This window comes from Chiloscyllium punctatum, chromosome 17 (assembly GCF_047496795.1).
Source record: "Chiloscyllium punctatum isolate Juve2018m chromosome 17, sChiPun1.3, whole genome shotgun sequence".
Lineage (NCBI taxonomy): Eukaryota > Metazoa > Chordata > Chondrichthyes > Orectolobiformes > Hemiscylliidae > Chiloscyllium > Chiloscyllium punctatum.
The window spans coordinates 41,720,661-41,739,911 of record NC_092755.1 but is presented as its reverse complement, the minus strand read 5'-3'; the positions used below and the strand labels follow the sequence as shown (position 1 = coordinate 41,739,911).

The following is a 19,251-nucleotide window of genomic DNA, read 5'->3' as shown; positions in this document are numbered from 1 at the left end:
CAAATTTACTGACCCACCCTTCGACTCCCTCTTCCAAGTCATTAATAAAAATTACAAACAGCAGAGGACCTAGAACTGATCCCTGCAGAACTCCACTTGTAACTGGGCTCCAGGCTGAATATTTACCATCTACCACCACTCTCTGACTTCTCTATCCAACTGGCCAAATTTCCCAATATACCATGCCTCCTGACTTTCTGCATAAGTCCACCATGGGGAACCTTATCAAATGCCTTACTAAAATCCATGTACACTACATCCACTGCTCTACCCTCATCCACATGCTTGGTCACCTCCTCAAAGAATTCAATAAGACTTGTAAGGCAAGACCTACCCCTCACAAATCCGTGCTGGCTGTCCCTAATCAAGCAGTGTCTTTCCAGATACTCATAAATCCTATCCCTCAGTACCCTTTCCATTACTTTGCCTACCACCAAAGAAAGACTAACTGGCCTGTAATTCCCCTATTCCCTTTTTGAACATTCGCCACTCTCCAGTCCCCTGGTACCACCCCTGTTGACAGTGAAGACGAAAAGATCATATCCAACAGCTCTGCAATTTCCTCTCTTGCTTCCCACATAATCCTAGGATATATCCCGTCAGGCCCGGGGGACTTGTCTATCCTCAAGTTTTTCAAAATGCCCAACACATCTTCCTTCCTAACAAGTATCTCCTCTAGCTTACCAGTCCGTTTCATACTCTCCTCTTCAACAATACGGTCCCTCTCATTTGTAAGTACTGAAGAAAAGTACTCATTCAAACCTCTCCTATCTCTTCCGACTCAATACTACTGTCCTTGATCGGACCTACCCTCGTTCTCGTCACTCTCATGTTTCTCACATATGCATAAAAGGCCTTGGGGTTATCCTTGATCCTACCTATCAGTTAATCAGAGAGAGTCAGCATGGTTTTACAAAGGATAGGTCATGTCTAATATACCTTTTTGAAGAGGGGTTAAAGGTGATGGACAGAGGTAGTCAATAAATGTTGTCTATATGAACTGACAGAAGACTTTTGATCAAGTCCCACACAATGGATTATTGGCTAAGGTGAAAGCCCACAAAATTGAGGGCAATTTACTGACATGGATAGGAAATCAGTGGAGTGGCAGGAATCAATGTAGGGACCTCAATTATTCACAGTATCCTTAACAACTTAGATAATGGCATAAAAAGTAAAATATCCAAATTTGCTGACAACACAAATTGGGCAGAATGTTGGGCAGTGTTGAAAATAACCTAAAATCACAACTGGATATTAATAGATTAGGTGAATGGGCAAAGCTATTATAATTAGATTTTAATATAAACAACTGTGAGGTTATCCATTTGGACCAAGAAAAGATAGATTGGGGTATTATTTTAGAAGGCATAAAGTTAATGTCCCATTAGATTTGGAGGTTCAGGTGCATAGCTCTTTAAAATGTCACAAATAGAAAATAGTCGAGAAAGCTATTGAAATGCTGGCCTTCATATCTAAAAGGCTGTTTATAAAGATGCAGGTGTTATGCTGCATTTGTACAAAACCCTAGTTAGACAATGCATGTTTACAAATAATCATCTTGGAATTCATGGATTTCATTATGAGGAGAGATTAAACAAATTAAGCCTGTTTTCTCTAGAAGTTAGAAGTGTAATATAATTGAAGTCTTCAGGACATGAACAGGGAAAGACAAGGTAGATAAGAAACTATTTCCACTGGTTGGAGATTCTAGAATCAAGGGGCACAGTCTAACAACTGGGCCAGGCCATTCAGGAGAGACATTAGAAAGCACTTCTACACACAAAGAGTAGTGGAGATTTGGAATTCTCTTTCTTGAATTATGGTTGATGCAAATTCAATTATTAAATTTAAATCAGAGAAAGGTTCTTTTTATTAAGAAAGGGGTATCAAGGGATATAGGCGCAAGGCAGGCGCATGGAGTTCAGATCAGTCATGATCTCATTGAATAACAGAGCAAACTCATGGGGCTGAATGGCTTACTTGTGCTCCTATATTTTCTGTAAACTGAAAATATTCTGCTAATATCCAGTTTTTGCTTGCTGTCCATTAACCATTGTTAAGATTTCCTTAATAACTGATGCCAATGTTTTTCTAATGGTTGATGTTAGGCTAACTGACCCGCAAATTCTCATTAACACTGTTTCTTTCTCGAAATGAAGCAATACATCTATCAACTTCCAATCTGATGGGGCTATTCCTGAATCTTGAAAGTTTGGAAAATTGCAGCTAACATATCCCTATCTCTTTCTTAACCCTAGCTGTAGGCCATTGAGTGGAAGAGATTTGTTGGATTTTTTTCTTTAAATTTCACAAATAATGTTTTGTTGCTGATTTCAATTACCTAAATTTACAAAGAAATCAGAATCTGAACAAAAATCATTCTACACCCAAAACATTAACTCTGTTTCTTTCTCCAGATGCTGCCACATCTGTCAGGTTTTGCCAAAACTTCCAGTTTTTGTTTTATAGCTTAATTTTCTGAATATTTCTAGCATCTAGTTTACTCCGTATTTCTGGTAGGCTCCTTGTGTCTGACATAATTAATTCAAATACAATATATTTATTCAGTACTCCTACCATTTCCTCATTTTCCCATGACAATTTCTCCTATATCTGTTAACAAGGGGCCAATGCCACTTTTTTCCTTTGATTTATTTACAAAAGTTCCGATAATCTGGTTCGGTGTATGTCTCCTTCTTTAGTAAGCCATGAATGGGTTATTTTTGCTGAGTTTTAGATTTTGAGTGAAATATTTTGAATCGTTCTTTACATTTTTTCCACTATTTATTTATAACTATACCTTTTAATCAATGTAGCCAGTCAATCCAGTTCTCCCTTCATATTCATGCAATTGGCTCTGTTATTATTCTTATTTGAGATTGGAGTTCAAATTCACTTTCAAATGTAACATGGAATTCAATGATGTTGTAATCAAGATTTTCAGTGGATCTTTTGCTATGACATTGCTAATTGACTGTGTCTCACTCCATAATACCAGATCTAAAATAGGTTTCTACAAACACATCTTTGAGACTGCCCTTGACAACTTGCCTGTCCCAGTCTATATGAAGAATATAGATGGTCCCTCCAACAGACAGCATCTCTCCTCTTTTGAACAGAAAGCACAACATGAGGCAACTAATTATTTGAACCAGGCAAAACAGTGGAGCAGGATTCATTCTTGACTTTCAAATTTTCAGTAGGGGCCAATGCCTCCCATTAAATTCTAACTGTGGGGTGTAATATTTAGTTTTGGATCCATATTATAAAAAGCCCAAAATGTCACTGGAGAGAATATTTAAAAAAATATGATTAAGACACGAGAACTGTATTATATTTATCAGGATAGGATGACCAGGCTGGGTCTCTTTTCTCTTGAAAAGAAAAAGCTGAGGGATGCCCTAAAAAAGAAATTAAAACTGTTGAACAGTTTGAGAGAGTAAGTAGAGACAGTGTATTTACAGTTGCAAGAAGCAAAGCTGGAGACCATCAGTAAAAGATAGCCACTAAAAAGTCAAATCTGAAATTCAGAAGAAATTTATTTACCTTGAGAACTGACAAAGAGTAGTTGAGGCAAATTGCTTGGATGTATTTAGGGAAAGTATATACGAAAAAGAGAGCAACCAATAATTCCAATGGTTGAAAAGTGGAATCATGCACATGTGGAGCATAAACACAATCGACTGGCTAGCCTCTGTAGCCTGTTTCTGTAATTCTTTGAAAATTGAACTCTTGAGTTATAAAAATTGTTGCTCAAAGTGCTCATCAGACAGGCAATCTCAAGAGTGAGCAGCCTGGATTTAGAATTTCCTTCAACACCCAATATACAGTTGTTATTCTCAGCCGAGAGTCACATTGCTGTATCTTACCACAAAGACTGGTCTTTCTCAATGTCTTCCTTACGTTCCTCTATGGCATCTGCAAGAGCTCGATGAATGGGGAATCCTTCTTTGGCAAGTTTGATGCTTGGTTCAAATAACTGTTTCCATGGTAACCGTCCATGTCTTTGATGTGCTAATTGGTATCCTCGGATTTCACCAGGAACTGCTATGGCCAATCCTCCTGTCAGTAGGTCCAAAATTAAACAACAAATATGTTTTAAAGTGAAAACCTTTCCAGTTCAATTCAAGTTGTCTGCTCATGTTTATCTCACTGAGTAATGATTAGACCAAAGGAAGAACTCCATTATTTTCAATTGTTAAGATCCTCCAAGTAAACCAGAGCTTTCACCTTGGCATCAACTTTTGATGCTTCATAACATACATTGAGATAATCTTGAACAATGTTCATCACCATTTTGACTCTTCAGATACTGCAGCATGACCTGAATAACATCAAGGCTGGATAACCAGTTGGTAAGTAAAATTCAGGTCACACAAGTGCCAAGCAACAACCATCTCCAACAATTATTTCCCCTTGACATTCAAAGGCATTTTCACTGCTGAGTCCCCCACTGTCAATATTCTAGGAGTTACCATTTACCAGAAACAGACTTATAATAGCCAAAAAAATAGTGGCTACAAGAACAGGTCAGAGGTTAGGAATCCTGCAACATTAGCTCAACTCCTGACTCTCAGTGCCTATTCACCATCTACAAGTCAGAATTATGATGGAATATTCCCCATTTGCCTGGATAAATACACTCAAGAAACTTGACACCAAGACAAAGCAGCTTACTCGATTACCATAAACATTCACTTCTCCATTAATGATGATCAGTCACAGAAGTGTGTACCATCTACAAGATAAGGTGAGAGACTGCAGAAGTCTGGATGCAGAATGATCTGGATGTCCTCATGTGTGGTTCACAAAGGGTTAATACAATAGAGTGTCAGTATTTTCTACAAGGAAAATTAAATTCAAAAGATTGTGTTTCATTTGTACCAGGCATTGGTGAGACCACTTTGGAGTACTGTTTGCAGTATTGGTCTCCTTGTTTAATAATAGATGTAAATAATTTGCAGGCAGCTCAGAAAAGGTTTACTATGCTAATACCTGGCAAAAGATTGGATAGGCTAGGCTTGTACCTGCTGGAGTTTAGAATGTTAAGCAACTTAGTTAAACCCTGCAAACCTTGATGGGTTTTGAAAGAATTGTGGGAGAATCTAGAAATAAGTCATCACCCAGTTAAGCCAGCAATGACGAGAAATTTGTTTCTTCTTTTTAATCAATGTGAATCTCTGGAACTCTCTACGTCAAAGGGCAATAGATTATTGGTAAGCACTGGGGTGAAAAGCTATTAGGATAGGCAGGAATATTGAGTAATCAAATCAGCCGTGATCTAATTAAATTGTGGAATGGGCCCACTCCTGAGTAGATGAGTAGCCTACTCCTGCTCCTAATTTGTATGTTTTATCTAGCTTTCTGTTTCCTGAACCCATTGATAGAATGCATGTAACTATATTAATAAGACGTGGCCACGATGTTAAATCACATTTACACAGCAGTGATGTCAGGAAACACAAAAACTATTAACACCCATCCAATGAGATAATGAGTTCAATTTATTGCTGTTTACCCTTATATTATGGACTGGGACAGACCCCTCAAAACATTTCAAGAAGGTAGCTGAGATCTTTATTTTAAGCCAGTATAAACTGCACATTCCAAGAGAGATGCCATTGGTCAAACCACTTGGTTTTAAACAAAAAAGAATTTTTTACAAGATTACAGAATGAAACATTAACAAAAGACAATAGGATACAGAATAACTTTACCTCTCTGAAAACCCAATAGATTATCCCTACTTAATGATGCAATGCCCAATACTTACAACAATCCCCATAAACACCCCTTGGCACAAAAGGTAAAATCAAACATAGGAGAAAATTCAGAGAGAGATCAGCATGGACCTGCTTCTTTGGGTCCAGCAGCTTTTACATCACTACTGCTAAAAACCAAACCAAATCAAAGATAAGCTGAGCTGGGAGAACTGGCCGCTCCCCTTTCATTGAACAAGATTTTTTTTACAAAAACTAGAAAGCCTATTGCCAGAGGCAGTATCTATTAGCCAAAATCAAACTGGCCCTGAAACCCTTCAACTTAAACTTTTTGGAACCTGTGTCTTTTACAACCTCTCTGAAGAAAGAAAACAAGGACAACATAACCTTGTTAAAGGAGAGCTTCATCACATCTAGTGTGGGGGAAAGTGTCTTCAATAGCAACTAAACCCCAGTCCCACAGTGAGAAGGCTGTTTGATCAAGCACCAATCAGCCACTTTAGAGCTGGCAAGGGAGTTAGTCAGTCAAGTGCCTTGTCACTGAGGTCCCATCCTCTCTGGAACTGCTGACCTTACAGAGAGAACAATATGTTTCAGAAGCTGCAAGGAACTGCAGAGCATCACAGGTTGTACAGCATGAGAAGTTGGACTGGCACAAGCTTTTATAATCCAGAGATTGCAATGTGGGAGAGAGGGTTATGAGGAGTCAGAACCAAGGGCAGTGGGGTTGATTTCAGGCCAATGTCCTAACCGTCTCTTAGATTAGGGAAAATGGAGGTCTTCTCTAACCTGGCAGGCAGACTGACCTGGGATCCTGTCAGGAAAACAGATACATTTCCCACCTGCTGTGAAGACAGATAATTGGGTTGGTGGCTGGCTGAGGCCCTGAAATGATTGTTAATTGACTATTTAAGGGCCTTAATCAGTGACACGTTGGGAAGTTGTCCATGAATTTTAGGTCTTGATTACTGAGCTGGCAACAAAGAAATGGTGTTTTTCCCTCACACCCACAACCTTTACCGAGGGGAAAATTCCACCTGAAGAGTTCATTGTTCAACTGGAATACAACTTGTTTTAGGAAAGGTGGAGGCTCCCATCCTGACTTTATTTCACAAGAGCTGAAACTTATCAACCAGAAGTTCTCTGCTTTGATCCATAGTCTACACAGGGGTAGCCAAATCTTAGCCAATGCAGGAATCACTCACAGGGCCTGAGATTTTGAATAGGCTAAATAAGATAGCCACTGCTGATTATCACCCAGTAATTCCTCATGTTTAAATAAGCTGCTGACATGAACATCAATAACACATGAAAATGCAGGTTTTTGAAAGTGGGGTGACACAGTGGCTCAGTGGTTAGCACAGCTGCCTCACAGCACCAGGGTCCCAGATTCAATTCCAGCCTTCGGTGACTGTCTGTGTGGAGTTTGCACATGCTCCTGTGTCTGCGTGGGTTTCTTCTGGGTGCTCCAGTTTCCTCCGACAGTCCAAAGATGTGCAGGTTCGGTGAATTGGTCATGCTGAATTGCCCGTAGTGTTCGGTGCATTAGTCAGAGGGGGGTGGGTCTGGGTGGGTTACTCTTTGGCAGGTCAGTGTGGACTGGTTGGGCTGAAGAGCTTGTTTCCATACTGTAGGGAATCTAATCTTATCAGAAGGCTCACCTGGAGCTTTCAGTAGACAGGGAAAAAGCCTCTAATTTCAGCCAGTGTTTGGAATGCCGGAGCATTTTCATCAGAAACCTACTTCTTTTAAATTCACTAGCAGGAGTATCAACAGGAATGTACTGATTTCTGTTCTAATGATTACCTTTACGAGAAGCTTCATCTGTTTCATTAATAAACATATCCCTTGATGCACTAATTGGGGCCACTTCTCTGGCATTAATTGTTTCTACTTTTCCTGAAAAATAAAAAAAAGGTATCAAATCATAAGATTATATTATAGATTAAAATCTGTGTTCGGCATTCATAGCAAAAGTTAGTGTGCAATTTGAAAAAATTGAGTCTCATCTCTCTATCTGCATGAAAACACAGTGAAGATGTCTTTAACCCTAAGTGCCCAGTAAAAAACAAATTAAAATCACCAAGGTTACTTACCTACTGTCGAGCTGCACAAAATCACCAGCCATGATTTTCTTTATGAATGGCAAGGCTGGCACAGATTAGATTAGATTAGATTAGATTACTTACATTGTGGAAACAGGCCCTTCGGCCCAACAAGTCCACACCAACCAACCGAAGTGCAACCCACCCAGACCCATTCCCCGACAGCTAACACTATGGCCAATTCACCTAACCTGCACATCTATGGACTGTGGGAGGAGACCAGAGCACCCGGAGGAAACCGACACAGACATAGGGAGAATGTGCAAACTCCACACAGTCAGTCGCCTGAGGCGGGAATTGAACCAGGGTCTCTAGCACTATGAGGCAGCAGTGCTAACTACTGTGCCACCGTGCCGCCCACAGATCTTTTCTAAATACACAAACTTCTCTCTGGTTGGACTCAGGCCTAGCAGAAGGAGCTGTTGTGGCTCTCCTTTCAGTCTGGAAAGAATCAGAATCTACAGAAAGGTGTCTAGGCCGAAACAGATAGTTTATTTTCCTTCCTCTGTGGGCCCAGGAAAGATGGGAATCTTTCTTCAGGTCTAATACAGAACAGGCTAACTCTCCTATCTATGATGCCCTCTGTCATCTCTGTCTCCTAACCTTCCTCTCTGATGCCCTGAATGAGGTGAAAGATTCACTGTTTCAAGGTGGTGTTTTGGGGAGTAACAGAAAGCCATGACATCCTGGCCATTGTTTATCCCTGAGCCAATCCAGTAAAACCAATTATCTGACAGTTATTGCTGTTTGGGAGCTGCTGCTGCTATGTTTCCAACATTGTAGTGGATACATTTCACAAGTAATTTATTGTAAAGTGTTTTGAGACAATCTGAGATCATGTAAAGTATTTTGAGATCTGCTGAGATCATGAATGATACTATATAAAGGCAGGATCTTTCTTTTCTATCTTGAGTTTCAAATACATCATTACACATCATTGAGTCAAAATCCTGGAATCATCGACCCTATAACCATTCTCAAAGCGGCACAACTACTTGCATACTCAGAGCACTCAGGGATGGGCAGAAATGCAGTTTTATCCATGTCTTACCTATCACAAGAATGTATGAAAGATATTTGAGTTGAGTTCCCAGATTAAATTCTGACCAAGAAGGTAGCCAATTTTATGTCTTAGTTAGTCACTCAATTTTTAAAACAATGATTTAACGTATTTTTCTAATCAACCTGTTTAGAGATGTTATCACACCTCTAGAGCAGGTGGGACTTGAATCGAGGCCTCTCAGTCTGGGGTTGATGCACTACCACTGTGCCACAACAGGGACCATAATCAGTCAATTATGGCAAGAGTACCAAGTAAAAGCACATGATACAATATCAAATCAAAAAGGTCGAATGGCACACTAAAACTGATGCACATACTGAGTGTAAAGATTGTCAAGAACATTGTCATAGATGTGACTGGGATATAGCAGGATACCACTAATATAGAAAATTCTCATAATTTTAAGTACGATAATGCTGTTTTCTGCATGGTATGTTAATTGACAGAGAAACCCAATTAAGAAAGAACACTGATGAGTAAAATAATAAGCCATAGCTCCGGTACTGCTCAAAAATCTCCACAGATTTGCAGCAAGGTGTGATGAGTTACATGCACTTGTGTTCTATACTACTGAATGAGAATACAGAATTGTAGAGTCATACAGCACAGAAACAGTCCATGCCAAATATAATCCCAAACTAAACTAGACCCATCTGCCTGCTCCTGGCCAATACTCCTCCAAATCTTTCCTATATATATATATATGTATATATATATATATAAAATATATAAAAAAAACATGTGAACCATGCTCTGTGTAAAATATTTACCTATGTCTTTTCTAAATCTTTCTCCTCCCACCTTAAAAATATGCCCCCCCTAGTGCATCCCTTATCCTAGGGAAAGTACAACTACCTTTAATTCTATCTATATTTTTCATTATTTTATAAAATTCTATCAGTTGTCTGTCAACCTCCTGCACTTCAGTGAAAACATGGACGAATCTTTGCATTTTAGCAAAGCCAGCACATATTACCCTGTTAAATCCTCTGTAAGACGTATGCAGTATGCAAGAACTACTTAGAAATTTGAGACTTGCCTATCCAGAAATAACTGTGGCTGGTGGAGGTAAGGGAAGTGACACAATGTTTGTGTCATTCAGTTCTTTGAATGGCTCAGGTCTGCAATTGTCCTCGTTTTTCTTTGGAAGCCATGGCATTGGTAATGGAAAGAATAAAAAGCTGGTATCAATAATGACGATCATGACTCTGATGAATTGTCATTAAAGTTTATCTTGTTCAGCAGTGATTATTTGAGAGGGATATCTGCCACCATTAGCTGTCTGAGTTGCCATTTCGTTGTATCAAATCACTGCACATAACTGTAACAAGACTAAATCCCAGGACCAACTATCATCAAACCTCGAAATATTCATCCCAGGCAACTCTGCAAAAGCCTCCTCACCAACATCTGTGCAAAACTTGGACAGATGTTCCAGCCCAGTCAAACACCAGACTATCATAGAGGAAGTGAATGATGAAGCTGAAAGATGCAGAACTCCAGTCTCTGACCATCTCTTATAGCCACAGTATTTATGACTGGTCCAGTTAATTTTCTGGTCAGTGGTAATGCCCAGAATATTTATAGATATGTCTTTTAGATTTCTATCATCGGCAACATATTGGTTTTGTTTCATTCGAGGTGACACTGACATGTGTGCCTCAGTTATGTTAGGTGGCTTTTCATGTGATATTTTGTGAAATGCTTTTGAAAAAGTCAATATACAATCAAATCTCTTCATTACTTTGTCAAACATATCAATTAGATTAATAAACATAGTCTGCATCTTACAAATCCATGTTGACTTTTAGTTAATTCAAATCTCTAGAAGTGCCTGTTTATTTATTCCACAGTTATAGTATTTAAAATCTTACCCACTAGTGATATTGAACTTACTAGCCTGTAGTTCTTCAAAATGCCCTTCCTTGCATATTTCTTGAACAACAATTTCACATTTTCCAAGTTTCTAAACCTTTGACACTTCCCATATATGTAGCAAAGTTTGGAAGGTTGCCTTCATCGGTTGGGGAAATGTGCACAAGAGTCAGGATGTCATATTGCAGCTTTATAAGACTTTGGTTAGATCATATATAAAGTATTGCATTCAATTCTGGTTGCCACATTACAGGAAGCAGACTTAGAGGATGCAGAAGACTTTTACCAGGATGCTGCTTAGATTAAAGGGAATGAGCTATAAGGAGATGCTAGAAAAACTCAGTTTGTTTTCTCTGGAGTGGCAAAGACTGAGGGGAAACTTGATAGAAGTCTATAAGATTATGAGATGCATAGATATGGTTGACAGTCAGAATCCTTTACCCAGAGTTGAAATATCTAAAACGAGGGATCATGCATTTAAGGCGAGGGAAGTTCAAAGGAGATGTGATGGGCAGGATTTTTACGCAGTGTGGTAGGGAGTCTGGGGTGCGATGCCAGGGGTGGTGGTGGAGGTAGATAACATAGGAGCATTTAAGAGGCTTTTAAATAAAGACATGAATATGCAAAGAATGGAGGGATATGGACCAAGGGTGGGCACAAGGAATTAATTTGATGTAATGTTTGGTACAACAAGGCCTGTTCCTGTCCTGTCCTGTACTTAGTTCTAAAACAAGCCTTTCCTTCAGCTACCCGCCATACAAGACACCCAGAAGAGTCAATCTATCCTTTATGAGAAAAACTGACCTTTCCGATAAACACTGCCTGTGAATTTTCATCCTAGCTTTACTATCTCTACTTCACTAATGTTTTGTCAACATTCTCTTCCTTAGTTACCACTAATATAAAATAGCCTTATCCATGGCTTAAAGATCATCTTCTTTGTCCCTGTTAGGCGCGATTCGAATTTGTATTACCCATTGACTATTTATATTGATTTTGTGTTTAGATTAACTTGCATTCTTTTCTCATTTTCTCTTCTTGCCAATCTTATTTTTCTCTGACCTGGTCCTGGACCTGGACTCTATGTTGAGAATTCAAAGGGCAATTTCCCAAAGAACAAAGAAAATTGCAGCAAAGGAACAGGCCCTTTGGCCCTCCAAGCCTGTACTGATCCAGATCCTCTACCTCAACCTGTCACCTATTTTCTAAGGATCTGTATCCCCCTGTTCCCTGCCCATTCATGTATGTCTAGATACATCTTAAAATGACACCATTGTTCCTGCCCCACCACCTCCAGTGGCAACGTGTTCCAGGCACCCACCAACCTCTGCGTGAAGAACTTTCAACACATATCTCCCTCAAACTTTTTCTCTCTCACCTTAAACTCATGACTCCTAGTAATTGAGTCTCTTATTCTGGGAAAAAGCTTTTTGCTCATCACCCTGTCTATACCCCTCATGATCCCCCCTCAAAGATGGAGGTCTTTATAATGAAAATAATTCTAATCTACTCAACCTCTCTTCATAGCTAACACCCTCCATACCAGGCAACATTCTGGTGAATCTCCTTTGCACCCTATCCATGGCATCCACATCGTTTTGGTAATGTGGCTAACAGAACTATATGCAGTATTCAAAATGTGGCCAAACCAAAGTCCTATACAACTATAACATGACCTGCAAACTCTTCTACTCAATACACCATCCAAAGAAGGAAAGCATGTCGGTTGCCTTCTTGACCACTCTATTGACCTGCGATGCCTCCTTGGGGGTACAATGGACCTGAACACCCAGATCTCTCTGTACATCAATTTTCTCCAGGGCTTTTCCAAATACCATATAGTTTGCTTTTGAATTGGATCTTCCAAAAGGCATCACCTCGCATTTGCCCGTATTGAACTTCATCTGCCATTTCTCAGCCCAACTCTGAAATCTATCTATATTCTGCTGCATTCTCTGACAGTCCCCTTCACTATCTGCTACTCCACCAATCTTAGTGTCATCTGAAAACTTGCTAATCAGACCATCTATGCCTTCCACTAGATCATATATGTATATCACAAATAACAGTAGTCCCAGTGGTCACAGTTCTCCATTTTGAGAAACTCCCTTCCAATACTATCCCCTGGCTCCTGTTGCCCAGCCAGTTCTCTATCTATCTAGCTATTACATTCTGGACTCCATGTGACTTCATTTTCTCCATCAGCCTACCGTAGGGAACCTTATCAAACGCCTCACTGAACTCCACATATATGACATCTACAGCCCTTCCCTCATCAATCAACTTTGTCACTTCCTCAAAGTCAATAAGTTACCAACACATGACCTTCCCTGCACAAAACCTGTCATTGATAAATCCTTTTTATTTCAAATGTAAATAGATCCTATCTTCAGTACCCTCTCCAGCTGCTTCCCTTCTACCTACGTCAGGCTATAATTACCTGGATTATCCTTGCTACCCTTCTTAAACAAGGGGACAACATTAGCAGTTCTCCAGTACTCTGATACCTCACCCCATTCAAGGATGCTGCAAAGATATCTGTTAACTATCCTTAACTACTTTCTCTCTTGCTTCCCGAAGTAACCTGGGATAGAATTTTTCCAGTCCTGGTGGACTTGTCCACCTCAATCCCTTTTAGTATACCCAACACTTCCTCCCTTCTTATGCTGACATGACCTTGAGTAATTAATCATCTATTCCTAACTTCAACATCCGTCATGTCCGTTTCTGCGGTGAATACTGATGCAAAGTACTCATTATGAAACTCACCCATTTTCTCTGACTTCATGCATAACTTTCCTTTTTTGTCCTTGAGTGGGCCAACCCTTTCTCTAGTTACCCAGATTTTGGGATTTTCCTTAACCCTTTTTGCTAAAGATATTTCATGACCCCTTTTAGCCCTTTTCAGATTGGTCCTACTTTCCTGATATTCTTCCAAAGCTTTGTTTGTTTTCAGTCACCTAGACCTTATGCATGCTTCCTTTTTCCTCCTGGCTAGTCTCACAATTTCACCTGTCATTGATGGTTCCCTAATCTTGCCATTTCAATCCCCCATTTTCCCAGGGACATGTCCTGCACTCTAATCAACCTCTCTTTAAAAACCTCCCACATATCAAACGTGGATTTAACTTCAAACAGCTGCTCCCAATCCACATCTCCCAGCTCCTCCAAATTTTGCTATGTTTGGCCTTCCCCCAATTTAGCACTCTTCCTTTAGGACCACTCTCGTCTTTGTCCATGAGTATTTGAAAACTTATGGAATTATGATCACTATTCCTAAAGTAATCCTCTACTGAAACTTCAACTACCTGGCCGGGCTCATTCCCCAATACCAGGTCCAGTGTAGCCACTCCACAAGTTGGACTATTTACGTACTACTCTATAAAATTCTCTTAGATGCTCCTTACAAATTCTGCTCCATTTAGACCTCTAACACTAAGTGAATCACAGTCAATGTTGGGATAATTAAAATCTCCCATCACTATCACTCTGTTACTCCTACATCATTCCATAATTGGTTTAGCGATTTGTACCTCTCGCTGTTGCCTATAGTATAGCCCCAACATTGTTATTGCACCTTTTTTATTTCCGATCTCTGCCCATATTGCCTCACTGATCGAGTCCTTCATAGTGCCCTCCTTCAGCACAGCTGTGATATCCTCTCTGACCCTCCTGAGGGAGGAAATTCCAAGATTTTGACCCAGCGCCAGTGAAGGAGCGGCAATATTCTTCCAAGACTGGATGGTGAAGGTGGTGATGTTCCCACATATCTGCTGCCATTGTCCTTCTAGATGGAAGTGGTCCTGAGTTTAAAAGGTGCAGCCTGTGGATCTTTGGTGACTTTCTGCAGTGCATTTTTTAGATCGTATACTGCTGCTACTCAGCATCGGTGGTCCAGGGACTGGATGCTTGAGATGTGGTGCCATTCAAGTGGGCTGCTTTATCTTGATGGTATCAAGCTTCTTGAGTGTTGTTGAAGCTGCACTCATCCAAGCAAATGGGGACTATTTTATCACACTCCTGACTTGTGCCTTGTAGATTGTGGAATTGGGAGGTGAGTTACAAATGGAGTATAGCACACTGATGGAATTTTCAAAACAGCCCCGGGATTGTTCCTCTGGTATGCATGGAATATCTCAAATTAACAGAAAAAGTAATAGAATGAATGTGAAGGTACAAAAGGAGTAACATGGCACCTACCTGTTTGTGCGTTGTAAATGGTCATGAAGAAGCCTCCCCCAATCCCCATGCTGTGTGCATTCATGAGTCCAACACAGAGCAAACTGGCAATGGCAGCATCCACAGCCGAGGCATTCTGCCTTAGAATATCTCTGCAATGAAATCAGTGTGAGATTTAGCGCAGAAATAGCATAGGATTAGACCCTCAAATCAATCATAGTTAACCTTAGCCCGAAAGTCCCTGCAATGGAATCAGTGTGCAGTGTTTGATTTGTCTGCAGAACTGTCAGACATCAAGCCGCCTCCTGTCCTGTATCAACCTCAATAATTCACTGTCTCAGTAACAACATCATGGGAAAAATGCAAGAATAAATTATATGAATCAGTAAGTCCTAAGTTGAGAACCATACTGTACTAATATTGTTACAAAGGTGCTTTATATTGAATATTGCCTTGAGGACATACATTTTGAAGGATTGTGGAAATCTGGGTTATTTAAACTTTAGTGTAATACCTGGACTTGCTTTTTAAGAAAAAGGTAATTGAAAGTTCACTGTGTACAATGGGGATATTCTTTTAAAAGGCTTCCTAGAAGTCACATGACTGCTGATAAATGCTTGTTTTGCTGTGAACTTCTGCGAGGATTGCTTGTTTGAACAGAGACTGGTGTGGAAAGGTTCATGCTTAATCAGGTCCAGTTGAGTGGAAGCCTGCCAAGAACAAAACAGAAATTGCTGGCAAAATTCAACAGGGTTGGCAGCATCTCTGCAGAGAAAGTAGAGTTAACATCACTGGACTCAAATCATTAACTCTCCAGCAATTTTTGTTTTTATTTCAGAGTTCTATCTTTAGCGATCAATAGTAAAACACTTCCCACCACAGACGTCATGCTAATTAACCAACAGTTACCTGTTTCCTCCATCTGGGTTATTATTTACTATTTGCCAGTCTGATGGAACCTTTTCCTCAACCTAACAGGTTTGGAAATACCAATGCATCTCCTAACTTATCCACCAGCTCATTAAGATCCTAAGATGTCAATGGATCCAGAGGGTTGTCATTCTGCAGCTGCAACAGGTTGAACAAAGAACAAAGAACAAAGAAAATTTACAGCCCAGGATTAGGCCTTTCGGCCCTCCAAGCCTGAACTGATCCAAATGTACGATCTAAACCTGTCGCCCAATTCCTAAGCATCTGTATCCCTCTGCTCCCCACCTACTCCTGCATCTGTCCAGACGCATCTTAAATGAATCTACCGTGCCTGTCTCTACTACCTCTGCTGGCAATGCGTTCCAGGCACCTACCACCCTCTGTGTGAAGTACTTACCGCGTGTATTCCCCTTAAACTTTCCACTTCTCATTTTGAAAGCGTGACCTCTCATTATTGAATCCTTCACCCTGGGAAAAAGGCTTGTCTCTATCCACCCTGTCTATACCCTTCATGATTTTGTAAACCTCAATCAGGTCCCCCCCTCAATCTCCTTTTTCCTAGTGAAAATAAACCTAACCTACTCAACTTCTCTTCATAACTAGCACCTTCCATACAAGGCAACATCCTCATAAATCTTCTCTACACCCTCTCCAAAGTGTCCACATCCTTTTGGTAATGTGGCAACCAGAACAGTACACAGTATTCTAAATGCGGCCGAACCAATGTCTTGTACAATTTTAACATGACTTGCCAGCTCTTATACTCAATACCCCATCCAATGAAGGCAAGCATACTATATACCTTCTTGACCACTCTATCCACCTGTGCAGCAACCTTCAGGGTACAATGGACCTGCATTTGCTTAGTACTATTTTCCTTGTACTTGTAATTTCATTAAGTTCTTCTCTACTTTCCACCTGCTGATTTACAACAGTGACTGGAATGTTTTTTACATCCTCTATAGTAAGGGTAGAATCAAAGTACTTGCTCATTTCAGCTGCTATTTCCTTATTATCTGCGATTGGCTTTTTATTGTCACTGTAAACCTTTGCCCAAAAGTCCCTACAATGGAAACAGTGTGCAATGTTTGATTTGTCTGCGGAGCTGTCAGACATCAAGCTGCCTCCTGTCCTATCCCAACCTCAATAATTCAACCTAACTAAATAATGCTAGAGGACCAATACTGACTTACTCTTTTCCTTTTTAAACACTTCATAGAGTGACAGAGTCAGACCAAACAGCACAGACACAGACCCTTCAATTCAATTCTTCCATGCCAACCAGGTTTCCCAAACTAAACTAATCTCATTTGCCTGTGTTTGGTTGACGTCCCGCTAAATCTTTACTATGTAAAACATGTAGGAAAGGGCTACATGAGATTTGAAACAAAGACTATGTGAAGAATAACCATCAACATGAAGCGGTTTGGCTGAACAGCTTGTATTCTCTGTTTTCCACTACTCCTCCAACTGACAATGTGAATCAAGGCCCTTTAACAGACACTCACCGGCCAATCTCTGAACATCTTCCTGCATCTGCAGCAACAGCAGCTCTATCGAATGAATACGCTGGCACTTTCCTGGGCTTCAGCCCAAAGTACAGGCCCAGGGAGAGGGTGAGGGCTAATAGTACCACAATGAAAAACCCAATGGCTCCTTTAGCTCTTTTATTCATTGTTCTACAGTGAAAAAAAAGGTAACATTCAGGTCTGGATGTGATCTCCAAGAAGGTGTGAGAAATGGTTATCATGATATTAGCTCAACAAAAATAGAGTAGAACATTTCAGGGATACAAATCCGCTATTCTGGAAACAAGCCCCATTTTTGCAACATAATAAAGCTGTTTAAAAACACGAGTCAGATAATTACCAACTTTAAAATTCTGTTCTCAATTTCTTTCACAAGGTCCAAAGAATTCATTTGAATGAATTGTTAACATGTTCCATTCTTGAGTTTGTTCACAAGTCGATTTAATACAAGTTACAACACATTACAGGAAAATATAAAATAGCCATTCATAAGTTTGAATTAATCTTTATATGTCAGATCTTTAAATTATTATTATTATAGCACTCTGCATGGGATTGTGATCGTAAGTATGAGTGTTCATAAGACAGACATTTATAAATCAGGAAACCGCTTGCGTATGCCATTTTGTTTAGCCTTATGTGCACCAAATTATAAAAGAATTGGACAAAATGAAGTAATGATACATTAAAATGTTTTGCACTCAATCAAGCATTTTTAAAGTGCACTGTTGTAATTTTAAAAATGCAGCAGGCAACTTGAGTACAAGGCCCCACAAATGGCAATAAGATAATAATTACATTATCTGTTCAGTGATGTTGGATGATGTATTGGTATTCAGGTTACAAGGGAGAGCGAGCGTTGGGTCAAGAGTCGTGATATCCTAGCTGATATTAGGAAACTTAATCAGGGAATTGGACAGGATAAGTAGTTCTTTAGATACTATATTCTTACCTATAAAAATACTTTCTCCAGCTATTTCACATGGAATTACAACTTTCTTTATTGACCTCAATGCATTGTCATCACCTAAAGGAAGTAATTTTTTCTATATTGTTTCAAACCTCACTCATGGTTATAGAATCCCTAAGCGTGGAAACAAGCCCTACAAGTCCACACCAACCCTCTGAAGAGTATCCCTCCCAAACCCACTCCCCATTAGTCTACATTTTACCCCTAACCTACACATCCCTGAACATTATGGGCAATTTAGCGTGGCCAATTCACCTGATCTGCACATCTTTGGACTGTGGGAGAAAACCAGAGCACCAGGTGGAAACCCATGCAGACATGAGGAGAATGCACAAACTCACCCAGACAGTTGCTCAAGCCTGGGTCCCTGGCACTGCAAGACCACAGTGCTAACCACTGAGCCCTTGGCATTGTTTTATTGAACTATTTTCCCACTTTTCCCACAAAGGTACCACTTTCGCACAGAACAGGTAAACAAATTAGGTTCAGTTTACTTGAAAATAGGATAGATTTTCTTTTCAGACAGAATGATTGCACAATTCATACATACAAAGAAACATAGCTACACACACTTACGTTAACAAGCTGCAACCTGCACTCCCGTTGGTCACAATGCCTTATTCTGGTCCATACCTCATTGACATATTCAGCCCTTACAGCAATTAGATTAGATTAGATTACTTACAGTGTGGAAACAGGCCCTTTGGCTCAACAAGTCCACACCGACCCACCTAAGCGCAACCCACCCAGACCCAATCCCCTTCACCTAACACTATGGCCAATTTAGCAATGTAACAGCATCTCTATTTTCCCTCAAGATAAAAATCACATGCATTTATAATGAAAATACATGTGAAATTATGCTGGCCATAAATAT

General features: G+C 40.0%; 1 protein-coding gene across 2 annotated transcripts in view; it reads right to left on the bottom strand.

Annotated features, from left to right (window-relative positions):
- Positions 1-19,251, bottom strand: part of LOC140487759 (glutathione hydrolase 1 proenzyme-like) — a 142,556-nt gene that overhangs the window by 79,440 nt on the left and 43,865 nt on the right. For both annotated transcript variants that reach the window (XM_072586992.1, XM_072586991.1), the window contains exons 2-5: positions 17,384-17,554; positions 14,967-15,097; positions 7,530-7,622; positions 3,873-4,065 (exon numbers count right to left, since the gene is read on the bottom strand). In XM_072586992.1, coding sequence (XP_072443093.1) covers positions 3,873-4,065; positions 7,530-7,622; positions 14,967-15,097; positions 17,384-17,550 — 584 coding nt within the window. In that variant the 5' untranslated portion in view covers positions 17,551-17,554. The remainder of the gene's footprint in view (positions 1-3,872; positions 4,066-7,529; positions 7,623-14,966; positions 15,098-17,383; positions 17,555-19,251) is intronic.